Raw genomic sequence first — 24,737 nt, 5'->3', positions numbered from 1 at the left:
AATGGTTGAATAAAAAATTGTACCTTCTAATTCAAGTTTCTGTTAATGAACAAGAAAACAACATTAAATTTATACAGTCTGAAGTGCCAAGATTCATGAACAATTGTTCATTTCCAGTACAATTTCTGTCTTTTGCAGTAGGATCCATCTATCTTTGAACAATGGCATGTATTCATGCATGATGAGTGTGCCAGATAAATGGTAATTTACTGCATCTAGTGAATATGGCAGATTAGAGAACACTTATCATGCAAGTTTTGTTATCTCAGCACTGGTCTTGGATTGTTATTCAGAAGCAGCAGAACTGTGGGCAGATAAAGCCTGTGAAGGAATTATTTAAATTTTGTCTGTGTGCTGATGTTGTGAGGGAACTGATTTTTATTCCATTGTAAAAAAGATGCATCAGGATCTCAAAAGACAATTATCACAATTTTGTCTTGAGATTGCAAAGTTTAGAATCTTTCTTTTTCAACAACATAATGTTGATTAATTTTTCAATCAGGTTCAAAGAAACAGGCCTTACATCTTACCTCCTATCATAATATTAAAACAGAGTCCCTCTCATTTTAATCTGATGCAGTACAAAAATATCAGATGCTGATATTTACAAACAGTCTGGGAGGAAGTTTGAACATCAACTGTATAGTGATACTTGTTATATTATTATAATATTTTATGAGACAAAAACAAAATCAAGTATTTACTGACCACTCTTTTTACTTTTTCAAAAGTATGATTTCTTCATCTGTATGCAACAAATGTAAAATATATATGGGAGAGATATCAGACAAACAGAAGAAACATCATTGTCAACATATGATGGGACTGTAGCAAAATGACAAGAAAGACAGAAATGATTTTCTAGTAATTGGAAAGGAATTTTAGAAGATATTAATAAAGAAGGACTTTATTCACAGTTTTGATACACACAATTATAAGAATATAGCATCTTTTCAAACATTAAATAGTGCAGCAAACATACAGCAGCCATCAGAAATTACTCCGCATATCTGATACTTAGATCATATGATTATTTTTTTAAGTTTCATAAATTATACAGTAAGATGTACCTGTGGTGCTGGGTATATGGAGAATTCCAGTTTGCTCTTCTTTCCATAGTCAACAGAGAGTCTCTCCATAAGAAGAGATGTAAACCCTGAACCTGTTCCTCCACCAAAACTGTGGAAAACAAGGAAACCTTGCAAGCCTGTGCACTGATCTGAAAGCTTACGTACACGATCAAGAACAATATCAACAAGTTCCTTGCCAATGGTATAATGTCCACGTGCATAGTTATTTGCAGCATCTTCCTTTCCAGTAATTAATTGTTCAGGGTGAAAAAGTTGACGATATGTTCCTGTGCGAACTTCATCTAAAAATTGCAAGAAAATGTATGCCATAATCAAATATTATGAACTGAAATCATATAGTATCTAATCTGAATTATTTATACCATATCCATATATTTTTAGATTAAATGTGTGTACATACCAACAACAGTAGGTTCCAAATCTACAAACACAGCACGAGGAACATGCTTTCCAGCTCCAGTTTCACTGAAGAAAGTGTTGAATGAATCATCCCCAGAGCCCAGTGTCTTGTCAGATGGCATCTGCCCATCTGGTTGAATTCCATGTTCAAGGCAATACAGTTCCCAACATGCATTGCCGATCTGGACTCCTGCCTGCCCTATGTGGATTGAGATACACTCCCTCTGAAAGGTGATAATGAAATGCTCAGATAAATAGTTGTTTGACACAGAATCACAGTTTAGTGTTATTCATGTTTTCCATTCATAAAATTCCAATTACTGCAAAGGTGTTGATTATTTGCATAGGTTAGAGACTACAAAGTTTACATTTCTTATCAAAATTACATGGGGACAGAAGAAAAAATGCACTTGACAACAATAAAAGCTAGAACATGAGTACAACAGCATTACAAGTATAGAGGCAATCAATATCACTAATGTCACTGAATTTAGGCTCTCTGTGAAAGGGCAGTTCTTTTAGTAATTTCAATTTGTTAACAGACTGACAATCTAGCTAAGAGGTTAGGTCATCACCTGACAAGTCAGTTTATTGGTCAAGGTGGTGGGTAGGAGCTTGTTAAAATATAAACAATTCATATCAATTAAAAGTTAATGTACTGGTCTTACCCTACTTTCCCGTACATAAAATATATTTTATTACTAATTTTTAAGAGTTCTTCAGCTGAATAAAATTCATTGTACTTGTGGGGACATCATCAGTGACAGCAGGAATTATAAAATAAATTTTGTAATAATCTTTGGCAAAGATATGCATTTAGCACTCCTTCAGGGAGGAATATCTTTGACTCTCTAGCTCTCCTTAGTCACTGTGAACAATTGTTTTGTATTCACATGATCTTTCTGTATGCTTTATTATTCGTAATAAAATTTGTGTTAACTTCACTTGCTGGCTTCCAGCTTCCCACAAGCCACTCACATCAGAATTCCTACAGTGGTGCCCACGCAATGAACAGCAACAACTATTTCAGCATAACAAGGATACTTTGTGATATAGTGTTAGCACTGGCAATGGAGTCATTCCATGATCACTGTCTTTTTGAGCAATTTGAACAGAATGATGACTTTGAAAGTGATTCACATAGTGTTCTCTTCCATCCTGAGCAGCCCATGAAAGTGACATTCTGCCATGTGTCACCATTGACAACAACACTGGCGAATGTGTACACAAACAATGTGTAATGCATTTCAAACTCCACAGTGATTTTAATGATGAGACAAATCTAGCATCATATCAACAAGACAATGTTCAGGCAACTAGTTCATGTCTGCACGATATCATCGCAAGTGATTTTATCATCAATGTTCAGCACCCCAAGGGTTCAGTCAGTGTCGTGGTGTATTATATATCTCAAGTCAGTGCACTATTGATTAAGATCAGATATGATGATCTCACCAAAGCTCAACAACATGATCCACAAATCTGCAAACTTCTACAAGGTACTATCACTGGACGAAATTGGAGCAGTGCACCATCCCTGGTTCCTCCACACAAGTCTGGAGTGACATACTGTAACACCAGCTCCATCCATTATTTCTGCTATGAGGAAGCCTGTCATCAGTAGCTTACACCAACAGTCACACCTGGGGTATGCCATACTACTCAGCTTGCCAAGAACCAATTTATCTGGCTTGCTGTGAAGTGATACTGCAAACTATGGACTCAAACCTGCATGGCTTGCCAGCACGCCAACATACACATTCAAATCTCAGGAAGTATAAAATACCAAAATGCTGGTTACAACATGAAACCTTGATTTGGCCAGCCTGTTACATGAGTCAGAAGGTTACATGTACATTCTTTCTGCAATCAATTGTGTCACTTGCTGGGTTGAGGCAGCAACTTTGCTGGACATTATGATGGAAATTACGGTGACAGCATTTGTAAAATTGTGGGCATTGCATTTCATCAGCCCAGTGTCCATCACTACTAACCAGGGCTGCCAGTTCAAATCCATATTGTTTTCTGGGCTATGTGACATCTGTAGCATTCAGCACTAATGCACCACAGCCTACCAAATGCAGAGCAACAGATTTGTGGCATCGAATACTCAAGGCTACATGTATGTGGTCTGAGAGCCAATGGACAGAGTCCTCACATTGGGTACTATTGGATGTTTGTTCCACGTTTAAAGAAGACCTCCAAGCTTCATTAGCAAAGATATTATACAGCAAGCCACTCAACCTACCAGCACATTTCATCTCTCTAGTACATTCACTGGCCACTACATTGCTACCAGCCCTAGTCTGGAGAGTGAAACAACATGCTGTGGAAATAAGAAAACTGCCACCCCAACCCCAAGACTCACCAAATATTTTCTTGCACAGGGCTCTAGCAGACTGTGAGTTTGTTATGTCTCAAGATGATACAGTCAGCACTGCAGCCACTGTATTCTGGACTACATTGGATACTGGGACGAGGAAACAATAATTTCAACATAGTACTACATGGGATGTTAGTCATGATCTCCCCTCATCACCTCAAACCTGCCTGGATTTTGGAAGGTACACCTTGAACAGATGACGCAAATGCTCCTCAGACAGAAGATGACACACAAGAAGAGGGGGTGACAGCTCACCACCTCATTCAACACCACCACAAATGACCTGTTTTCTGCTGCAAGACAAGAACTTCGACACCAACCAGCAATCTCCCTAAGGTCGTATCTCACAATCTCTCCGATACATTAGCTGGTATCTCCTGGACTAAGGTTGCTTCTCCAACTAGAAACAGTCCAGTCATGTCCTGCCTTGCAGCTGGCCACAGCTGGGCTAGTCATGCACAACTGCACAAAGTACGCACTAGTGGCTGGGACCTTCATTAGCCTCCTCCAGGTAGTGTTCTGCAGTGCAATTTGGAGGAGGAGGGGGGCGGGGGACCTCAGCACTGATGAAGCAAATTATCATATAAAAAAATCTCTTTGGCAGTGATATGAGTTTAGCCCTCCAGTGGAAGAATATCTTTGACTCTCTAGCCATCTTCAGTTCACTGTGAACAGTTGTTTTGTATGCACACTATCTTTCTATACACTCTGTTATTAATAATAAGACTTTTCGTAACTTCACTCATTGGTTTTCAGCTTTATTTTGCAAGCCATCCGCACCATGATTCCTAGATACTTATGCCAAGTTTGTGATACTTTCTTATATTTATTTAAGCTGTATGCCAGCTTGAAAAAAATTGTGCTTCCAAATTAAAGACATAGTGCAACACAAAGTACTTCGTTTTAAATGTCTACCCTCAAAGACACAGAGACAGGTTCTGCCTCGGTAGCTGCATGATCAGCGTGGCAAATTTGCTAAGCAAAGAGCTCCGGATTCAATTGCTGAATTTAAAGTGGTCGTTTATGCAATGAAGATGGTCAGTACTCAAGACATCATCGAAAAACATGTCCGACCGACGGAATTATGGTCAGTGATACAGCGGTACTAAAGCTCGCTAATATTGCCATAATCTCGAAGACACTGTCCACTATATTTTATACGACATTTTGGGCATCACGAAGCTTTGCGATCATTGGTAAGCTAGAAGAAGATTCACATCATATGAAATAATTTTCATGAAGTTGATCAAATCATATTTTGGAGGGGAGGATTAAAAATTGAAATATCGTTGAACTACGGTAGAAGGTGGTTTTGTTGAAATAATATGAACCTTGATAGCTTAAACTGCTGCCACATTGAGCACCTTTTGACCGTCCCTTGCAGTGCAAAGTTAATGTTTCTCAAACTGGAACAGAAATACCATTAGTATCGTGAAAAATTGCTTCATGGGCGCACTATGAGAATTAAAGCAGGTCAAGTATCTAGAAGGCTGCAACTTCAAGGGCAGCTGAACCCTTCATGAAAGTACACTCACTGTCAGAGAGAGGAACTGTAGAAAAATAGTCCGACGGTGGTTTGCAGAACCCTCTGGTAGGCACGTAAGTGTGAAGTGCAGAGTAATCATTTAGATGTAGATGCACTACGTTGGTCCTAGTGTAGGAAAGCAACTACTACAGGAAAGCTTCATACAGGACAAGCGCTGCATTTGTTGGATTCTTACCAAAAGCAAATACTGAAACGGATTTCTCTCCAATGCTGAGACCATTTCAATATTCAAGTAACTGACTTGGTGCGACGATTTGTGACTGTAGATGATACGTTGCTCTGCCAGCTCACACCAGATACAGAAATCAGTCAAAGTAGTACGTGGAAGCTGGTGGCTCTTCACGATGAAGTAGATTTTATATTCCGGATTTTTTTTCTAGAAAGCAAAGCGTTTCTTGCAACTGTTTGCTTTTTAAAAGATAAAATAAAATCTTTTTAATTCCGCGCGAGTCTTCTTGACTATATGGGCGAAGAAGAGAGACAGAGTGGATTCTGTTGTTGAACGACTCGCTATCAACGTAGCAGATCACAGTTCCAGAACTTAAATGTACATCTCGGATTCGGATGAGGAAGGAGCTCAGAGATTACCAGACGACTGACTGTAATGAATACATTCAGTGGCTTCACTATTCAACAGTACAGTGAAATCCCTGCAGTATGCTTTTGCGTCACATAGTAGCTCGCTCAGAAAAATTATCCTGTGTTTAAGTTAGGAATTTTCATCACTCTTGCTTGTAATTAGAGTACTATGTTGGTGAGAATGTGAGCATTTTATGCTTTCCGTCTGGTCAGCTAAGAAGCATGCGGTAGTGCTGGAGTTTTGCCGAATATTATTTCATTCTCTTCCAAATTTAATGACATTCGAAGCTACATTGTTTCTCTGCTCGTCCCTTTTTACGTCTGAACGTTAACTGCTCACATCATTGCAGGTTAGTTGGGCCAACTGGCTGACCGCCTGATCAATGCTGTACAAGTTTAATGCCCCGGTCGCTGATGTCCCGCATTATCGTTCGCGTGTAACATATTTTAAAAACTTATCCTTATTACCGTACTTGACTGTACAGGGCACAGCTTGCCTTCCACTCTACGTGAAACAAAATCCAATGAGATTCAAGCAAACGCGGAAGAATACATGGCGTAATGTTTACATCAGGTTTATTCTAATGATGAAAAAGTATAGCTCTCCATCGTTGAACAACAGGGGATACTGAACATATACACTGATGGGCAGCACGAATGGTCACAGGCTTGTTTGACCATGGGAGTTGTTATGCAAATGCTGAGAAACCACCCAGCTAGCACTCAAGCTTATTTCAAGGTGGATATTGAGTTTAGGTTCAGTTGAAAATTCAAGATTGATAAATCAACCTGTTACACAGCTTGTTTCAAGGTGGGTATTGAGTTTAGGTTCAGTTGAAAATTCAAGAGTGAAAAATCAACCTGTTACACAGTTTACATCAAGCTGTAAAAATTTAGCTTGAATTAAAATAATTTTCCCAAGCTTGAAATAAACTGTAATTTCCCTGGAAGGCTGTACAGCAGATGCGCGCGCAGCATAGCTTCCGTAGACGTCCACGGGAAGCGCCACAAGCGTTTATAAGCCGTGACGTAAGGGTGTTGTCGTGTGTGACGTCATGACGGCGCGGAGTTTGGTTTGAGTGTGGCTGTCTCCAGTTCTGTTTTATCTTATTTTATTTACTTTTCTGAGCCTTGCTATGTTTACGGCCATTTTACCTTTGTGACGCGCGTTAATGGTTGTGGTTTGTTGACAAGTTTGTTTTATACTAGAAAACAGTTCGGTACGTTAATGTTACAAATGTTAAATATTACGTAACGTAAAGTTACGTTTACGGCCATTTTACCTTTGTGACGCGCGTTAATGGTTGTGGTTTGTTGAGAAGTTTGTTTTATACTAGAAAACAGTTCGGTACGTTAATGTTACAAATGTTAAATATTACGTAACGTAATTAATTAGGTTCAATAAATTCAGATTAATATTTATATAGCTTAAAACAAGCTGTAAATACCAGGCTGTATTCCACGTGTGTAGATACAGCTGGAGCCAAGCTTGATAAGTCAAGCTTGAAATATAGCTTGAACTCTGCCAACTTTGATGTTTGTTTCAAGCTTGAATCCAGCTAACAGGCCTGAATATTCCAGCTTTGATCAAGCTTATATACTTGAACTTTACAGCTGGAAACAAGTTTGAAACCGGCTTACTGTGCTATCTGGGCAATACTGGCAGACGCTTGAAGCTAGATGCCACCCACCCCACTAAAGTCTATTTACAAAGTTTCAAGAACCGTCGTTAAATGAGGAATCTGGGAATATAATACAGCCTGCAATGTATGGTTCCCACAGGGACTGGGAAGACAAGATTAGACGTCTTACCCTGCGTACAGAGATAAAAAATGGTTCAAATGGCTCTGAGCACTATGGGACTTAACATCTGTGGTCATCAGTCCCCTAGAACTTAGAACTACTTAAACCTAACTAACCTAAGGACATCACACACATCCATGCCCGAGGCAGGATTCGAACCTGCGACCGTACAGAGATATTTAAACTGTAATTCTGCTCGTACTACATACGCGAATGGAACGGGAAGAAACGCTAAAACGTGGTACAGTGCACCTCACAGTGGTCTAAAGAGTGTGGGTGTAGGCGTCGCCTGCAGAAAGTCTTCCATTCTGCCGTTTTGTTTGACCAAAATTTCAGTGACTAGTTAATGTCAAAGTTGTAGGAGCGGCCGTAGAAAACCGTGTATGGCCAGAACAGACACGCGTACGCAGATGTCAGAACAAGCATCTGCGCGCGACGCTTCACGATCTGTTTTGAGAATATGCAGCGGATACGTACAAGGGAAAGTACTCGACGATACTCAGCAAGTAGCTCACTGACAAGACCGCTAAGCCCCTTTTCACGTGATTCACTATTGAACCTTTTTGTGCATTATGTAACGAACGTACTTTGTTTAGACGAAGAACCTTCATGAAATTGTCATATTGTGATCATTTAACGTATAAATTAGTTGCCTTTGTGTTTTTCTGATTTGTTGTTTATCAGCTACAGAAAAGTGGCGATTGATCCGTAAATACTGGATTGTGTGAAAAATGGTACATCAGTTTTCGTACATTTTGAACAATTATCTTATGCGTAGAGGTTGATCCCTTTATATTGATCACCTCAAACAACTTTTTATCTTGGAAGCAAAATAAAAAAAATGTATTAAATATGGGCGTGCGGAGATAAATAAGAGGGGGCAAAACTCCAAAATTACCATTCTTTATGCAAGTGAATCGAAGAATTTGGAGACATACCACGCCCGGAGAATTCATTTTGACAAGAAGTCCACAATACTTTCTGTATCCCACAACACCGATAGTTATCCACTCAATGTGGTTATTAAGATGAATTACTTGGATACATAAAAAAGTAAACGTATTTCATTATATGTTTTATATTATTAACATGAATATTGATGCCATCTTTTCGGAGTTAATGTTCTGAATCTACGTCCTGAGATGATTAAATGAAAAATATCACTCGAGTTATGTATTAATGTCGGAAAACAATCACAAAATACAATTCTGTCCAGATAGTGGTAGGTTAATACTGAAATTTAATCATCGTAAATAGAAAAAGCGTTAGAATGACGGGAAAAAATTCTGGATATAAGAAAAGCGCCCCCTTTTGCTCCACCCTTGCGGATGCCTATGGTGTCATGCAAACGTTGTTTAGCTACCAGGGGGGCATTAATGAGCATGACTGTCTTCCTTGCGTCCTTGTTCGTTACGAAGATACGAACAGCAGTAAGTCTTTTTTTTTAATAGGACCCTGTACGTTTTACTCGATCTCCTCAAGACCTGCTCGAAAACGGGACTACAGGTTTTTCGGAAGAGGGAAGGGAGAGAGAGGAGGTACTTTTCTTGTATCCAGGTTTTTTTCCTCGTTGTTGTAACTTTTCTTCCATTTACGATTAGGCTACTACGTTTCAGTGTCAGGCTACCATTATGTGAACAGAACTTATTTTGCGAATATTTTCCGTCTTTGTAACCTGACTCGTGTGATACGTTTGATTTCATCACATGAGGACGTAGTTTAAGGTCAGTAATACAGAAAGAGTGGCATCGGTAATCGTACCATTGACGTAAACAAAATGTTATTAAGAACTTCATGCAAAACTGACTTGCAGGCACCCAGGATTAAGTTGCCCGTCGACTGGTTGGAGTTGACAGTAAACAAATGAAAACACAAGGAAAATGCACCCCAGTCATTCAGTCAACCATCTTCTGTTGAAGGTCTGTGTAAGTACAGTGTCAAAGACAGTTGACTGAATAAACAGTGTACATTTCCCTTGTGTTTTCAGTTGTTTACTGTCAACTCCAGCAAGTGGATCAGCTACGTCAGTCCGGGTACTTAACACTGTGTGCCGCTACGGTAGAGTGAACGTCGGTTTTGTGTGAAGCTTTTCAAATGTTCAAATGTGTGCGAATTCCTAAGGGACCAAACTGCTTAGGTCAATGGTCCCTAGACGTATACACTACTTAAACTAACTTACGCTAAGAACAACACAAAGACCCATGCCCGAGAGAGGACTCGAACCTTTCGGCGAAAGGGGCCCCGCAGTCTGTGACACGACGCCTCAAACCGTGCGGCCACTTCGCGCGGCGTGAAGCTTTTAATAACGCCATGTTTACGTGGATGGTACACTGTGATAAGTTTTTGAACAGATCTTGAGGAGTGGAAATGGATTACGTAATGAGGAATACGGAGTGCTATTTTAGACCGACGTATTGTTGTTCATATCTTCGTAATCAGCAAAGTTACAAGAAAGAAAGTCGTGCCGATTAATGTTCCCCTGGTAGCAAAACAACATTTGCTTGATATATTATTTTGCTTCTGGACAAAAAGATATTTGATGTGGTCAACATAAATGGGACACGCTACTTGGCGAACCTGAATTTTACCGACGAAAGATTCTTCACGTATCTACGGTGGCTCGTTGCAGGGTAATAATGTAATTACTAGTTCTTCGGCATCTTACCCCAATTACCTTTATTTCTGTGAAAAAACGATCACAAAGAATTAGCCTGTAATATACAATCACCATTCGTTGAACACAAAACAGGGCGTAAAGAAATGCAGATGCAAAAGTACGAGGGCGCGCTGATTAGTAACGCCTCCGAATTTTATTGTGAAAATTTTTGAAGCCGTTAAATAAAACAAACGCTATTAACATCCTACATCTTTGTTCTTTATGTCTACATATTTATCCCTCTGTGTAGTCACCCGTGGCGACGAACGCATTTCTCGAAGCGAGAAAAAAATGGTTCAAATGGCTCTGAGCACTATGGGACTCAACATCTGTGGTCATAAGTCCCCTAGAACTTAGAACTACTTAAACCTAACTAACCTAAGGACATCACACACATCCATGCCCGAGGCAGGATTCGAACCTGCGACCGTAGCGGTCACGTGGTTCCAGACTGAAGCGCCTTTAACCGCACGGCCACACCGGCCGGCTTCTCGAAGCGAGAGACCAGTTTGTTGATACCGTCGCTGCGAAATGTTTGACGTTGTTGATGGAGCCACAAACACACCTCTGTTTGCACCGCTTCATCACTATCAAAGTGGAGTGCTCGAAGGTGTTCTTTAGGTTTTGGAAACAGATGAAAATCGGATGGGGCCAAGTCGGGACTGTATGGAGGATGACAGATGACGAAGTGAACCCAAGGCGTTACATTGTTGCAGCTCGATTACAGCAGGCTGTTTCTCACACATCGATACAGTTTTGTTACACACCGCCTTGTTACGCGCTACAGTTCGAAGCCCTCTAGTGGCAGAGGGGTGCAAATACGTAGACATGAACAATAAATATGTAGAAGGTGAATAACGTCTATCTTATTTAAAGAGCTGTAAGAGTTTCCACAAAAAAATTGAAGACATTTCTTATCAGCACGCCCTCGTACTGTGATGTGGTTCCCACTGCTGCGGAGACGGCTCAGCACAGTGCCGTCGTGCCGCTCTGCCATTGCATTCAATCAGCCCATTGGCGAGGTGTGCACCGGTCAACTCTTCGTCAGCTAACCTCTCGACCCTGTTGTGCACCGCTGTTAACGAACGAATAATACTGCCGGGAAAACAAACTGAGACAGAACCGAGCATCACTCAATTGAGGCTCGAGGGCAAAGAGTAAAGTGGGCATTATGATTGCCAACAAGTATCATGAGTGCGGGGGACATGTTTGTTTCTAAATAAGGCAGATACCGTCGATATTTTCAGCGCAGTACAGGAACAAAGATAACTGGGGATGAGAAATTAAAGTAAATGAGATGACTGTGTAATATGCCACAGGAGACCACGAGTCCCTTCTACATCGTACCCCGTAAGCGAACGGACGGTGTGAGGCAGAGGGTGCTTATGTTATCACTAACTGAACCCCCCTTTCCTCTCCCACTCGCGAATGGTGTGTGGAAAGACTGATCATCGGTAGGCCTCTACATGAGCTCTAATTTCTCAAATTTTCTCGTCGTGGTCATTTCGCGAGATGTATGTGGGAGGAAGTAATATGTTGTCCGACTCTTCCCGGAAAGTGCTTTCTCGAAAATTCAACAGTAAACCTCTCTGTTGTAACGTCTACCACTGGAGTTAATTCAGCGTCTCGGTAACGCTCTCACGCGGAGTAAACGATTTTGTGTCGGAACGCGCCGACGGGATTAGCCGAGCGAGGTGCTGCAGTCGTGGACTGTGAGGCTGGTCCCGGCGGAGGTTCGAGTCCTCCCTCGGGCATGGGTGTGTATGTTTGTCCTTAGGATAATTTAGGTTAAGTAGTGTGTAAGCTTAGGGGCTGATGACCTTATCAGTTAAGTCCCATGTCCCATAAGATTAAAAAAAAAAAATACGCGCCTATCTTCGTTGGATCTTCTCTATGTCTTCTACCAGTCGTATCCAGTAAGGATCCCAGATTGACGAACAGGCTCAAGAATCGGACGAACAAGCTCCTTGTAAGCCACTTCCTTCGTGGATGAATTACATTTTCTTCAAGTTATTCTTATGAATCTCAGTCTGGCACCTGCTTTTCCCCGATTTTATTTTATATGGTCATTCTACTTAAGTTCGCTCTGGATCGTTACTCCTTGACATTGTGCGGTAGATACTGTTTTCCGCAATTTTTCATCTGTGGAGTAATTGTAAAATGGTGGATTTATTTTCCCGTGTACGCTCAGTGTGTTACAGGGCAGAGCCTGCTCCATTTATTAATCCTCTGTAGGTCATTCTGCAAATCGATGCTGTCTTCTGGTGTTGCTACTTTCTTATAGACAACCGTCGTAGGGCCCTGCCAACGCATCAAGATGGAAGCTAAAGCCATCTCCAGTTGTGAAAGTGGCTCGCGCAACTCGTAGACCAGGTGTCTGAGAATACAAGCTGAAATATTTGCAGACAGGGGAACTCGATGGGGAACGGATGATGAACTCTGACAAATAACTAACAACAGAGTAGGATAGGAAATTACTACCGAATGCTACGAGACACCAACACACTGACTATGTTGTGCAGTCCTGCATGTGCCCAGTACAGCTAAGTGCCACGAGAAACTAAACCCGTCCCGGGGGCAGAGTAACGCAGGTATAGCGTCTGAGGCGGACTGATTCCTGCACCCCCAGCAGCGCCGGCGGCGGCGCTTATAAAGGCTCGCATGACGCGCCTCCTACGCGTTCAAGCGTCGTCCTCCTACCTTTGTTCCTTCCGGAAGCTGCTTCTAAAGCCCCCCACGTTCCTGCTGTCCTTAGGTTACCTTTATACGCGTACACATTTTGCAACATCACTATACTGGCTACTTACTCTTAGTATCTCGCGCAACTCTCGTTGGTGACGCCGTACCATCAGTGAAAAGTCTTAAACAGCTTCCGACGCTTCTACTGGATCACTTACATACACTGTAAACAGTAACGACCCTGTCACACTTATAAGGGGCATTCAAAAAGAAACGAGCCGGAGGCATTAGTACAGAAACCAGTATCTGTATGTTAGAAGTATTGACCCTGGCTGTTGAGACAATTGTCCCACTGCGACACAAGGCGGTGAATGGCTGTCTCATAAAATTCCCGCGGCTGTGGTGTTTCCGCACGTACAACTGGACGTCGTCGTCCGAGGTGAATCGTTGACCCATCAGAGCCTTTTTAAGGGAACCAAAAATGGCGCAATCACTGGGAGAGAGGTCCGGACTCCATCGAGAGTGGCTGAGAACCTCCCATTTGAATTTCTGCAGGAGTGCCGCGACTGTGTAGGCCGTATGAGGCTTTGCATTGTCGTGGAGCAGAATGACCCCACTGGTGAGATTGCCTGGTCGTTTTGGTTTGATCGCTTGTTCAAGGTTTGCGAGTAATGCTGGGCATTCATTGTTGTCCCGTGCTACGGGAAATGAATCAGAAGGAATCAATTTTTGGGCCCCTTAAAAAGGCTCTGAGGGGCAAACGAGAATTTGAAAACTGTTTCCCCAAGAAAGTAGTTAAACTAATGATAAGAAACCATGCAAAAAACCTTGGCTTACTAAAGGAATAAAAATATCTTGTAACCACAAAAGGGAACTGTATCTAACAACAAGAAAGAGTAACGACCGAGAAACAGCCAAAAATTATAAAAACTACTGTGCGACATTAAGAAAGGTTATTAAAAAGTCCAGAAGCATGTGCATCATGTCTGAGATTAATACCCCAGATAAAAAAAAATCAAAACAATTTGGAATATTATTACAAGGGAGTCAGGGCAACCAAGAGTACAGAATGACGGCATTACCATCAAAGCGAGTGGAAACTTGACAAACAACAAGCCGGAAGTCGAAAACATTTTGTATAATCATTTTTTAAATGTTGTAGAGAAAATAGGGTCTAAATGTTTAATAGAAGAAGCAAGGCAGGTAATGGAAGAGGCCTTACCCACACCATTTGATACAAATGAAATTCCACCCAACTCTCCTTCTGAAACTAGGAAGATAATAAAGTCTCTTAAGAATAAAAGCTCACATGGAATTGATGGCATTTCTAGCAGGATGATAAAAGCTTGTTCCCAAGAAATAAGTGGGATTCTTAGCCACATATGTAATAGCTCTCTGAAGCAGGTTATTTTCCCAGATAGACTGAAGTATGCCATTGTTAAACCACTGCATAAAAAAGGGGATACGCCTGATGTCAACAACTACCGCCGAATCTCTCTTTTGACTGCCGTATCCAAAAATCTTGAAAAAGTAATGTATTGTAGAGTAGCTTCACACCTGTGTAAAAATAAAGTTTTAACAAAATGTCAGTTCGGTTTGCAGAAAGATTTTTCAACGGACAATGCTATGTATACTTTCAGTAATCAAATATTAAATGCTCTGAGTAACCGGAAGTCACCCGTTGGGATTTTTTATGATCTCTCAAAGACTTTTGACTGTGTAAATGATGAAACACTTCTAGATAAGCTCAAGTTCTGTGTTATGAATGGGACAGCGCTCAAATGGTTTAAATCATACCTAACTGGAAAAGTGCAGAAAGTTGAAATAAGCAGTTCACATAATATACAAAAAACTGGTGATTTCTCAAACTGGGGAACAATCAAGAATGGGGTGCCGCAAGGTTCGATCTTGGGTCCTCTGCTGTTCTTAATATATATTAATGACTTGCCATTCTATATTCATGAAGATGCAAAGCTGGTACTTTTTGCCGATGATACAAGTATAGCTATCACACCCAACAGACAAGAATTAACTGGTGAAATTGTAAACGATGTTTTTCAGAAAATCATTAAGTGGTTCTCTGCAAATGAGCTCTCATTAAACTTTGACAAAACACAATACATACAGTTCCACACAGTAAATGGAATGACACCATTAATAAATATAGATTTCGATCAGAAATCGGTAGCTGAGTTAGAATATTTTCTAGGTGTTTGCATTGATGAGCGGTTGAATTGAAAAAAAAAAAAAACACACTGAAGATCTGCTGCAACGTTTGAGTTCAGCTATTTATGCTGTTAGGGTCATTGCAAATTTTGGCGATATACATCTCAGCAAATTAGCCTACCACGCCTATTTTCATTCTCTGCTTCCGTATGGCATCATATTCTGGGGTAACTCATCATTGAGTAAAAGAGTGTTCATTGTACAAAAGCGTGTAATCAGAATAATTGCTGGAGCTCATCCAAGATCATCGTGCAGACACTTATTTAAAGAGCTAGAGATCTTCACTGTAGCCTCACAATATATATATATTCACTTATGAAATTTGTTGCTAACAATCCGAGCGAATTCATAAGTAATAGCAGTGTACATTGCTACAACACTAGGAGAAAGGATGATCTTCACTATTCAAGGTTAAATCTAACTGTGGCTCAGAAGGGGGTAAATTATGCTGCTACAAAAGTCTTTGGTCACTTACCTAATAGCATCAAAAGTCTGACAGATAGCCATATAGCATTTAAAAGGAAATTAAAAGAATTTCTTAATGGCAACTCCTTCTACTCATTAGATGAATTTTTGGATATAGTAAGTGGGTAATTTCCCCAACCCCCATAATAAAATTAAAAATATTAAGTGTCATGGAATATTTTGTGTAATGCAATATCTTGTATAGACACCTTTTATTAACCTGACACATTCCACATCATTAAGAAGTGTCGTATTCATGGTCTACGGAACATGTAGTAATCTAATCTAATGTAGTCACCACCTTTTGTCGCAGTGGGACAAGTGTCTCAACAACAGCGAGGCTCTGTATTTCTAACATACAGGTACTGGTTTCTGTAATTATGCCTCCGGTTCGTTTCTTTTTGAACGCCCCTTGTTCTTGAGCATGCGGTAAATTACCTATACATCTGACGATTTTGTTCCGTTAGGAGTGACGTGTTAACTTTCGTCTATGAGGAAGGCTGGTATCCATTCGTAAATCTGGTCCGAAGCTCGGTAAGTTCGTTTTTTTTTTTTCACCAAACGGCGCAATGTTCAGGAAACATTTCTGAAGAACCTCCGAATTTTTACCGGCGGGGTTGGGGTTCGACGTGTATAGTCAGCTCCGTCGGCACGAGTGCCCGAGGGGGAGGGGGGTTTCCTGGCAGTAGGGCAACAGCTGAGCCTCCGCAGTGCGTCGGGAGGTCGTTGGCTCGCGGCGCTAAAGATGGCGCGAGATAAGCCCTGCCGGAAGGCCCCTCTGCGGAGGAGTAGCGCACCCCGCATCAGCATACGGCCGGCCCGGCCTATCAGCTGAGCGACGGCCGGCGGGCACGCGACGCACAGCGCAGAAAGCCGCGCCGCTGCAGCCCGGAGCCTCCGGCGCCCGGTCACGACCCCGCAGCGTCCAGGTCAGCCGTCCCTCTCTCTCTCTCTCTCTCTCTCTCTCTCCCTTCCCCCCCCCCCCCTCTCTCTCTCTCGCTCCTTCTTTGTCAAGTGAATGAGCGGAGGCAGACTCCCTAGAAGTTACGCAATGGAGTTTTGTCCGAATTGTTGTAGCCGAACGAAAAGCGGAAATTGACAAATAGGGTGTCAAGTTGATCAGCGTGGGGCCCAGTTCCGAAAAATTTAATTGCTTGAAAGTGATCAGGACACTTATTAAAAACTTAATTAATGATTTTTAGAGAAAACTGAAATATTTCGCAAACAGTTGCTGCCGGCTATGTAAACGAAACAATATCAGATCACAGCATAAACTGAAGCTTCTCTTTTTTTAATAAACATTTTTGGACCAGTGATCAAATATTTTTAAAAATTTTCTTTTTAAAATTCAGTCTTAATCACACCATGTATGTTACAAGAACATAGCTGACCGGTTTCGGTCATATCACATGACCGTCATCAGGCCTGTAATTTAATTTAGAAAGTAATAGAAACCTTACTGCATTGACAATAAAATATGGCAAAAGGATAAGGATAAAATACAATAGGACGTGTTATACCCATGGCATCCTTCTAAGATGGTACCATGGGTATAACACGTCCTATTGTATTTTATCCTTATAACCATTTTGTCATATTTTACTGTCAATCTAGTAAGGTTTCTATTACCTTCTAAATTAAATTACAGGTCTGATGACGGTCATGTGATATGACCGAAACCGGTCACCTATGTTCTTGTAACATACGTGGTGTGATCAAGACTGAATTTTAAAAAGAAAAATTTGAAACTTCTCTGCTTTCTCTTAACCTATGCAGTCTTAATAATAATGGAATATCGATCGATGTTCACGTTATTATGTTTAATGCTTTCTTCGCTAAATTTTAAATAAAAAACCTTTTTGAAAAAAGAGGTAAAATGTTTTGTGAAATTATTCGTCTGAAAGTAAAAAAATAAAATAGGCTACAGAAACATTTCAAGCTCCTTTGAATGATGCCGGAAATGATGCACAGCTAATGAAGTGCCTATTGAGAATTTAAAGTTCAGGATTTAGCTTAATCTTCGAACTTCAAGAATACTATAGGATATCTGTCCGACGGAATTTCACTCAGTGGTCTCCTTACGCCACTAACGTATGAGAATCTCAGCTACTACACACGATTTCGAGCATCATTGAAGGACGCACTTCTAATTTGTTTTATCTCTTATTTTTAGAGAAACCTGTTCACACAACATCTGAGCGGTCTTTTTTTTTTTTTTTTTTTTTAAATTTCGTGTGCGTTTATCTTTTAAGTTGGTCAGTGTCAGACTAATAACGCTCAAAAACAAGGGACAAAAACAATGAAAATGCCGTGGAAGAGGTATATTTGATTTTAGAAAAGATAATTTGTCAAGCTTGAACTTGGCTTAGTAACAGAACGAGGAATCAAGAAGTGACAATAGGTCCATGGTATTTGTGGACTCGAAGAAAGTCTTTGACAGTGTAAGATGGAATAAGTTATTGGTAATATTGTTGTGAACACATTAAATAAGGAACATTACAACTAATTCGAACTCGAAACGAGGTCTTGATAATTTAGTCGTTAGCCATGATATACCGTAGTACTCCAGGGAGGATGTGAGCATCGGGAATGACATATCGAAGAAATGCTATACGGCCGGAAAGGACGCAGTGCTTCGCACATAAGTCTTTCTGTAAGGTCTTTCTAGAATGACAATAGCCTGGTTAACTTAGGCGACGAAGAAATAATAATCCAAGTGACATAGAACGCCAGATGACGCATTAAAATACAAGTGGAAGATACAGAAGTGCTAAGATTCATAGACGATTAAGATCTTCTGCTCAGATGAACAGAAGACATAGAGAAACTGCTGTGTGAAACTGGTAATATACCTAGCAACAGAATATTTATTTACGATAAATAAAGCCAAATGAATTCTTTGGAGAGAATTCGAAATTAGAATAGTGACATGCTTAACATAAAAATTGGTGAAGAGACAGAACTGAAAGAATTCTATTTCTAAGGCCTCAAGATTACACAGGATGGCTGAAACAAGGGAAATGTCAGAAGTACGCTACAAAGGGGAAAGGGCTTTATTCATTTACTTACGTCCTGATCTTGGCGGTGCATAAATTGTACCCTAGGCCTTGGACAGAGTTATGCACCTTTTAAGTACTATTAAATAAAATGTCTTCAACAAAATAAATCTACTGGTATTGACATGGAATGGCGGAATAATTTGCTGGAATTGTACATCAGTGCGGCTATACTGCTTCGTCTCTGGATCCGTTTGGTGGAGTCATGTTTAGTCATCAACTATGGCGCTGAATACAGACTTTGGTGATATAACTTGAAATTCTAAGTCTACTATGTGGAATCCGTGTCCCGCTAATGTTTCGGTCATGAAGCTCCTCCAGGAAATTTTTATAAATCTCTGGCGATGCAGCCGCAAAATTACTAGGAATATAACATTAAGTGTGGCAGGCGTTCTCTTCAAGCGTCCTCCTAAACCGAAACGCACTTTCATTTGGCAGGAGACGTTGCCAAACGCCCGAACCGATTTGATTTCAAGATATTTTCTCTCGTGTATGAATTCATTAAATTAGCGCCAGACCTTAGCTGTGATTAGAGAGGACCCGACATGTCATGTTCAATTATTCCAGACACCGGTTCTCCCAAAAATAAACTTGGCGTTCATAAAAGTTCAACTTCACATCTGACGACATACAGGATCTTTTGGTGTCAATTTCAAGGGCGTATCCAGCGAGCTGCATGGGAGGGTGAAGGTGTAATTGTTCCCCCCAACTCCCATCCGCCCACACCTCATGCTATATATATATATTAAAAAAAATCTTCGCACATCAAACTCGCTTCCTGCTCCGCCAGACATATCAGTTGAGTATCACTTTGAAGAAAGCCTGAAAATGTAACGATGTATACTAGCATCAAGTGTATCCAAAGTCAGCTGTCGTCAAATCTCAAAATTATTTTGTCATTCACGACGAAACTAATGCGAGCTGCCCCCTCCTCCTAACCCAGATCCTGGGTACACTGTTGACCAGTTTCATTTATTGGTTTTCAGTTATGTAACCACGACACTCATTTAAAAGAAGAGGGAGAAGTGTCGGTCATCCTAGCGGAAACTTTGATATTATCAAATGAAAGTCATTAGTGAGTATGGGCAGGGATCTACGTTTCCAGGATAACGCTCAACACTCCGTCTTGTGAGACGACGAGGTGAACCACAAGCACTAGAACCCGAGCGACATATTTACAACTGTTCGTCTGGTATACCGGGCAACCTGTGTATGGTATTTACGTGATTTTCCATACTTGTCTATGCGAACAGCGGATTGGTTCTCGTCTCCGCCTCAGAAACATTATACACAGACAACTAAAACTTAAAGCACAAATTTAGTTTGTGTGAACTGCAGATACGAACACGAAAAAAGTATTCCGTTAGGTTTTGGCAGTAAAAGGACACAAAATCTCTAACAGGTGTACCCCTCAGTTTCACGAGTATTTGTATGGGATAGGAAGGACATTCGGCCACAGGAAGGAAAAGAATTATTGGCAATCGCGGATGGACAGTTTCCCATCATTATAGGTATCTTTCACGTGCGGGACAAACGATAAAGGAAAAGAACAAAAAGAAGGTGATTAGCGCAGGAAGGGGTGCTATGTTTTGTTGCTTGTTTTGAAACTCATAGTGAGAAGAGCACTGATGGAAACAAAATATATCTACGATTATCTAAGACGTCGATATGTTTCACAAATGGAGATTAGGACTTCCCTTTCCGAGAAACGGGCAAACATTTCGATTATTTATTTCTGAATTGCTACAATAAGAGCTATATGCACCTTGTTATCTGCAAGGTCTGCATCTACATAAATATTCTGAAAACCACTGTGAAGTGCTTGAGATGTGTTACTTCACATTGTACCGCGTGTTAGGATTTCGTTCCGTTCGTTCTCGTATGAAGAGCGGGAAGAGTGGCTATTTGAATGCCCCCATGTACGCCGTAACTAGTCTAATCTTGTATCCGCAGCAGCGCTAAGTCGGAGGCCCTAACATGTTCCAACATTCCTCGCTTAGTACTAGGTCTTAAAACATGGTAAGCAGGCTTGCTTGAGATAGCTGACGTCTACCTTCAAGGATCCTACAATTCACGTGTTTCAGTATTTCCGTGACGTTCTACCGGAAGTCAAACAAACCAATGACCATTCATGCTGTCATTCTTTGTGCACACTGACTATCTTCTGCTAGTCCTGTTGAGTTTGCCTGCTACACATCTAACAATATTCTAGAATAGGTCGCACACTTACGTTGTATGTAATCTCCTTTGTACGAGGGCTATTTTTTTCCAAGGTCTGATCGGTCGCAAAATTAACACCACAGCGAAAAGCCGATGAAGGTTTGCGCCGATGTGTTTCATAGTTTCTCTAGTATGCCCATCGATCGCGTCGCATTCCACTATTCAGTTCTGAATGCACAGCGAGCACATTAAGATTACCAGAACAATAGTCTCGCGCCAACTGTGAAGTGCGTGCCATCATTCGAATTCTTCATGCTGACGGATTACGCCTGATTTTATGCACCCCATATAACGTAACTGTCTCACGTGACAGAAAAGTGCGGCAGTGGTGCAGGAACTTAGGAGCAGGGCGTACAAACTTTCATGATGCAGGTGCTCAGGGAAGAAAGCGAGTGTCAACCGATGATCTTGTTCAGCGAGTGATCAGTTTATTCGAGAAAATCCTCTAGGAGGAGAACAAGTGAAGAAACATGTTGTCATTAGACATTGTTCATGATAATGCTCGAGCTGCACATTGCACATTGCAGCTGTAACAAAGACGCTCCTGCCCCGTTTTCAATGGGGAGTGTTTGATCACTTACGGTACGGTCCGGACTTGGTTCCACTGATTTTCATCTCTCTGCTCAGTTGAACGGCTGGCTAGGAGAACAACATTTTGGCGCAGACAGCTAGCTGCAGACCAGCATAGAGAATTGGCGGAAAGCACAGCCTTCTGTGACGAAGGTATTGGTAAGTACGCTACGACAAATGTCTAATTCGGAACATCGAATATGTTCCACAGTAGCTGGAGAGTGTAGTTATATGTTGCAAGTAAAATGTTTTTGATTTTGAGCGTGGTTCGCATTTTGCCACTGATCGGACTTTGAAAAAGAAACTGAATCCACTCCACAGGCTTCACCTACTTCTTCCATTTCATATTTTCACATATTATTATGATAGGGTATTCGTATGAGTTGACTGATTCCGGTTGCGACTCATTGACATTGTAGTCATAGGATATTACGTTTCTGCATTTTTTGAAATGTACAATTTTACATTTCTGCACTTTAGAAGGACGTTGTCGATCTTTGCAACACTTTTAAACGTTTTCATGATCTGACTGAACATTTGTGCAGCTATTTTCAGACGACACTACATTGCAGATAACTGCATCATCCGCTAAATGTCTGAGGTTGTTATTAATAATGTTTGCCACGTCATTAATTAGAACATGAACTAAATGGTCCCAAGACATATTTCTAGGGACTGCCTGAAGTATTTCTACATCGCCTAAGATAAAGCAACGTGTTGAGAAGCAGCCTCCTTAAGTGTTGACACTAAAGTAAAATAAAAGTGGTAGAATTTCTGAATATACTTCTACGATGTTCATATTTTTCCCAATTGTAGAGCGTAGAGCCGTACACAGTGATAGAGACGCAAAAAAAGCTCACATCACGCACAGTAGAAAGAGTTGCAGGAGGTGAGTGGGAGGCAAAGATCGAACGTCTGTCGGTCTTCGGTCTGCCATCAGAAAGACGAGGCTATAGAAATAGGATCAAGCGTAGGAGAAGTCTGCTGTCATGGATGAAATCTTCCTTTTCATTGAAAACCATTGTTTGGAATTTGGAATTTACGGTACCTCACGTGACTACTGTAAGGCTTACGTTGGGTAGACTATTCGGATAGTTATTGGTGACTATGTAAGCCATCTAAAGAGAGTTAATTATATCTATTGTGGTAAGGCATAGACTACCCATGAAACAAAATTCAATGGGATCATATCTTTCCATGTTTTACTTCATATTTTTACTGTGTTATAAAAGATGTTGCTGACATCAGAATCTATCAGGCAATTCCAACTGTGAAAGAAAATATTTGGTGCGTGGTAGCACTGATCGGGTATTAAATGACATCTTAAAACGGAAGCCAGTAGTCCAAACGGATACGTGTATAGTCGCATGGAAATCGGTGACCTCGTGTAATCGCCCAGAATGAACTGTGTGTTAGTGAGAATGGTAGTACCAGAAACGATTATTTACAGAAGAAAATTTCTAGATCCATTTTTACTGTCCAACAATGAACAGATGAAACCATGACGACCCCTTAGTGTAACGACGATGGAGTTATCGAAAGCCCGATCTCTGTGACGTTACAAGCCTCTTGAGAGCGCTGCTTTTGGAGTCACGTTGCTTTTTACGCACGCAAAGATGGGTTACACACACATTTCCATGTTCACAAGGGACTGATTTGGATACGTGGCCACGTGGGGTCTGCGCCACAGTAGATCCCTACCATCAGCTCTTACCAACTGACATCTGGACTAATCTGACCAGGCCACAGTTTTCCACTCGTCCAGGGTCCAACCAATATGGTCACGAGCCCAGGAGATGCGCTGCAAGCAATGTCGTGCCGCTAGCAAAGGCATTCGCCGCAGTGTCCTCACGGATGCGTTTGTCGAACGTCCCACATTGATTTCTGCGGATATTTCATGCAGTGTTGCTTGTCTGTTAGCATTGACAACTCTACACAAACTCCGATGCTCTCGGTCATTAAGTGAAGGCTCCGCTACTGTTTTGTCCGTGGTGTGAGGTAATGCCTGAAGTTTGATATCATCGGCACACTATTGATTCTGTGGATCTCGAAATATTGAATTCCGCGACGACTTCCGGAATTGAATGTCACTTGCGTCTAGCTCCAACTACCATTCCGTGTTCAGAGTCTGTTAATTCCCGTTGTGCGGCTATAATTCATGTCGGAAACCTTTTCACGTGAATCACCTGAGTACAAATGACAGCTTCACCAGTTGACTACCCTTTTACACCTAGTATACGCAATACTACCGCCATCTGTATATCCTTATCCCATAATGAGATTTTCACTGTGTAGCGGAGTGTGCGTTGATATGAAACTTCCTGGCAGATTAAAACTGTGTGTCGGACCGAGACTCGAATTCGGGACCTTTGCCTTTCGCGGGCAAGTGCTCTGCCATCTGAGCTACTCAAGCACGACTCACGCCCCGTCCTCACAGCTTGCAAAGGTCCCGAGTTAGAGTCTCAGTCTGGCACACAGTTTTAATCTGCCAGGGAGTTTCTTATCCCACGACTTTTGTCACCCCGGCGTATAGCAGTTAAATGACTGACGTGGGCTAACCGAGCATCACAGATCTGTCTTATGTTAGCAGGGATGTAGGACAAATTCACAATTTCCTACCTAACTTGTAGAAAACTGCAACAGTACAGTGAGTGTTGTCTTTTACTTCGGTGAGGATAGTCTTGCTGAATAGAAATCCAGAAGTTGTATAAATCTGATTCTTGGTACTTAAGTTTTAAATTGCAGTTGCTCTTCAGGTCTACTAATTTCCCCTCTTCAACAAGCTGAAGTTCACAAGTACTTAAAGCGCGAAAAGATTTCTTATCCACTAATGCTGGTTTGTATCTAATGTTGGTTAATATTCATCCAAACTCTCTTTCAATTGCACTAAATGGTTATGAATTAACGGCTGTGACTATAGCGGTAAGGTGAATTGCACCCTTACCTTGCGGACTAGTATTTGTCTTGCTGAATATTTCATATAAATCAGAAAACAAAGTTAACTTTGTGCTCCAGAGCTCGTCTTTTAATGCATTCACAAACTCGGCTTTGTATTTTTCAACAA

The 24,737-nt window shown here is 41.1% G+C and overlaps 1 protein-coding gene across 2 annotated transcripts in view; it reads right to left on the bottom strand.

Annotated features, from left to right (window-relative positions):
* Positions 1-24,737, bottom strand: part of LOC126162418 (tubulin alpha-1C chain) — a 113,773-nt gene that overhangs the window by 19,773 nt on the left and 69,263 nt on the right. For both annotated transcript variants that reach the window (XM_049918916.1, XM_049918917.1), the window contains 2 exons: positions 1,492-1,714; positions 1,071-1,372 (listed from right to left, as the gene is read on the bottom strand). In XM_049918916.1, coding sequence (XP_049774873.1) covers positions 1,071-1,372; positions 1,492-1,714 — 525 coding nt within the window. The remainder of the gene's footprint in view (positions 1-1,070; positions 1,373-1,491; positions 1,715-24,737) is intronic.

The sequence above is a fragment of the Schistocerca cancellata genome, chromosome 2 (assembly GCF_023864275.1).
Source record: "Schistocerca cancellata isolate TAMUIC-IGC-003103 chromosome 2, iqSchCanc2.1, whole genome shotgun sequence".
Classification (NCBI taxonomy): domain Eukaryota; kingdom Metazoa; phylum Arthropoda; class Insecta; order Orthoptera; family Acrididae; genus Schistocerca; species Schistocerca cancellata.
The sequence above is the reverse complement of the archived record's forward strand: the minus strand, read 5'-3'. Positions and strand labels throughout refer to the sequence as shown.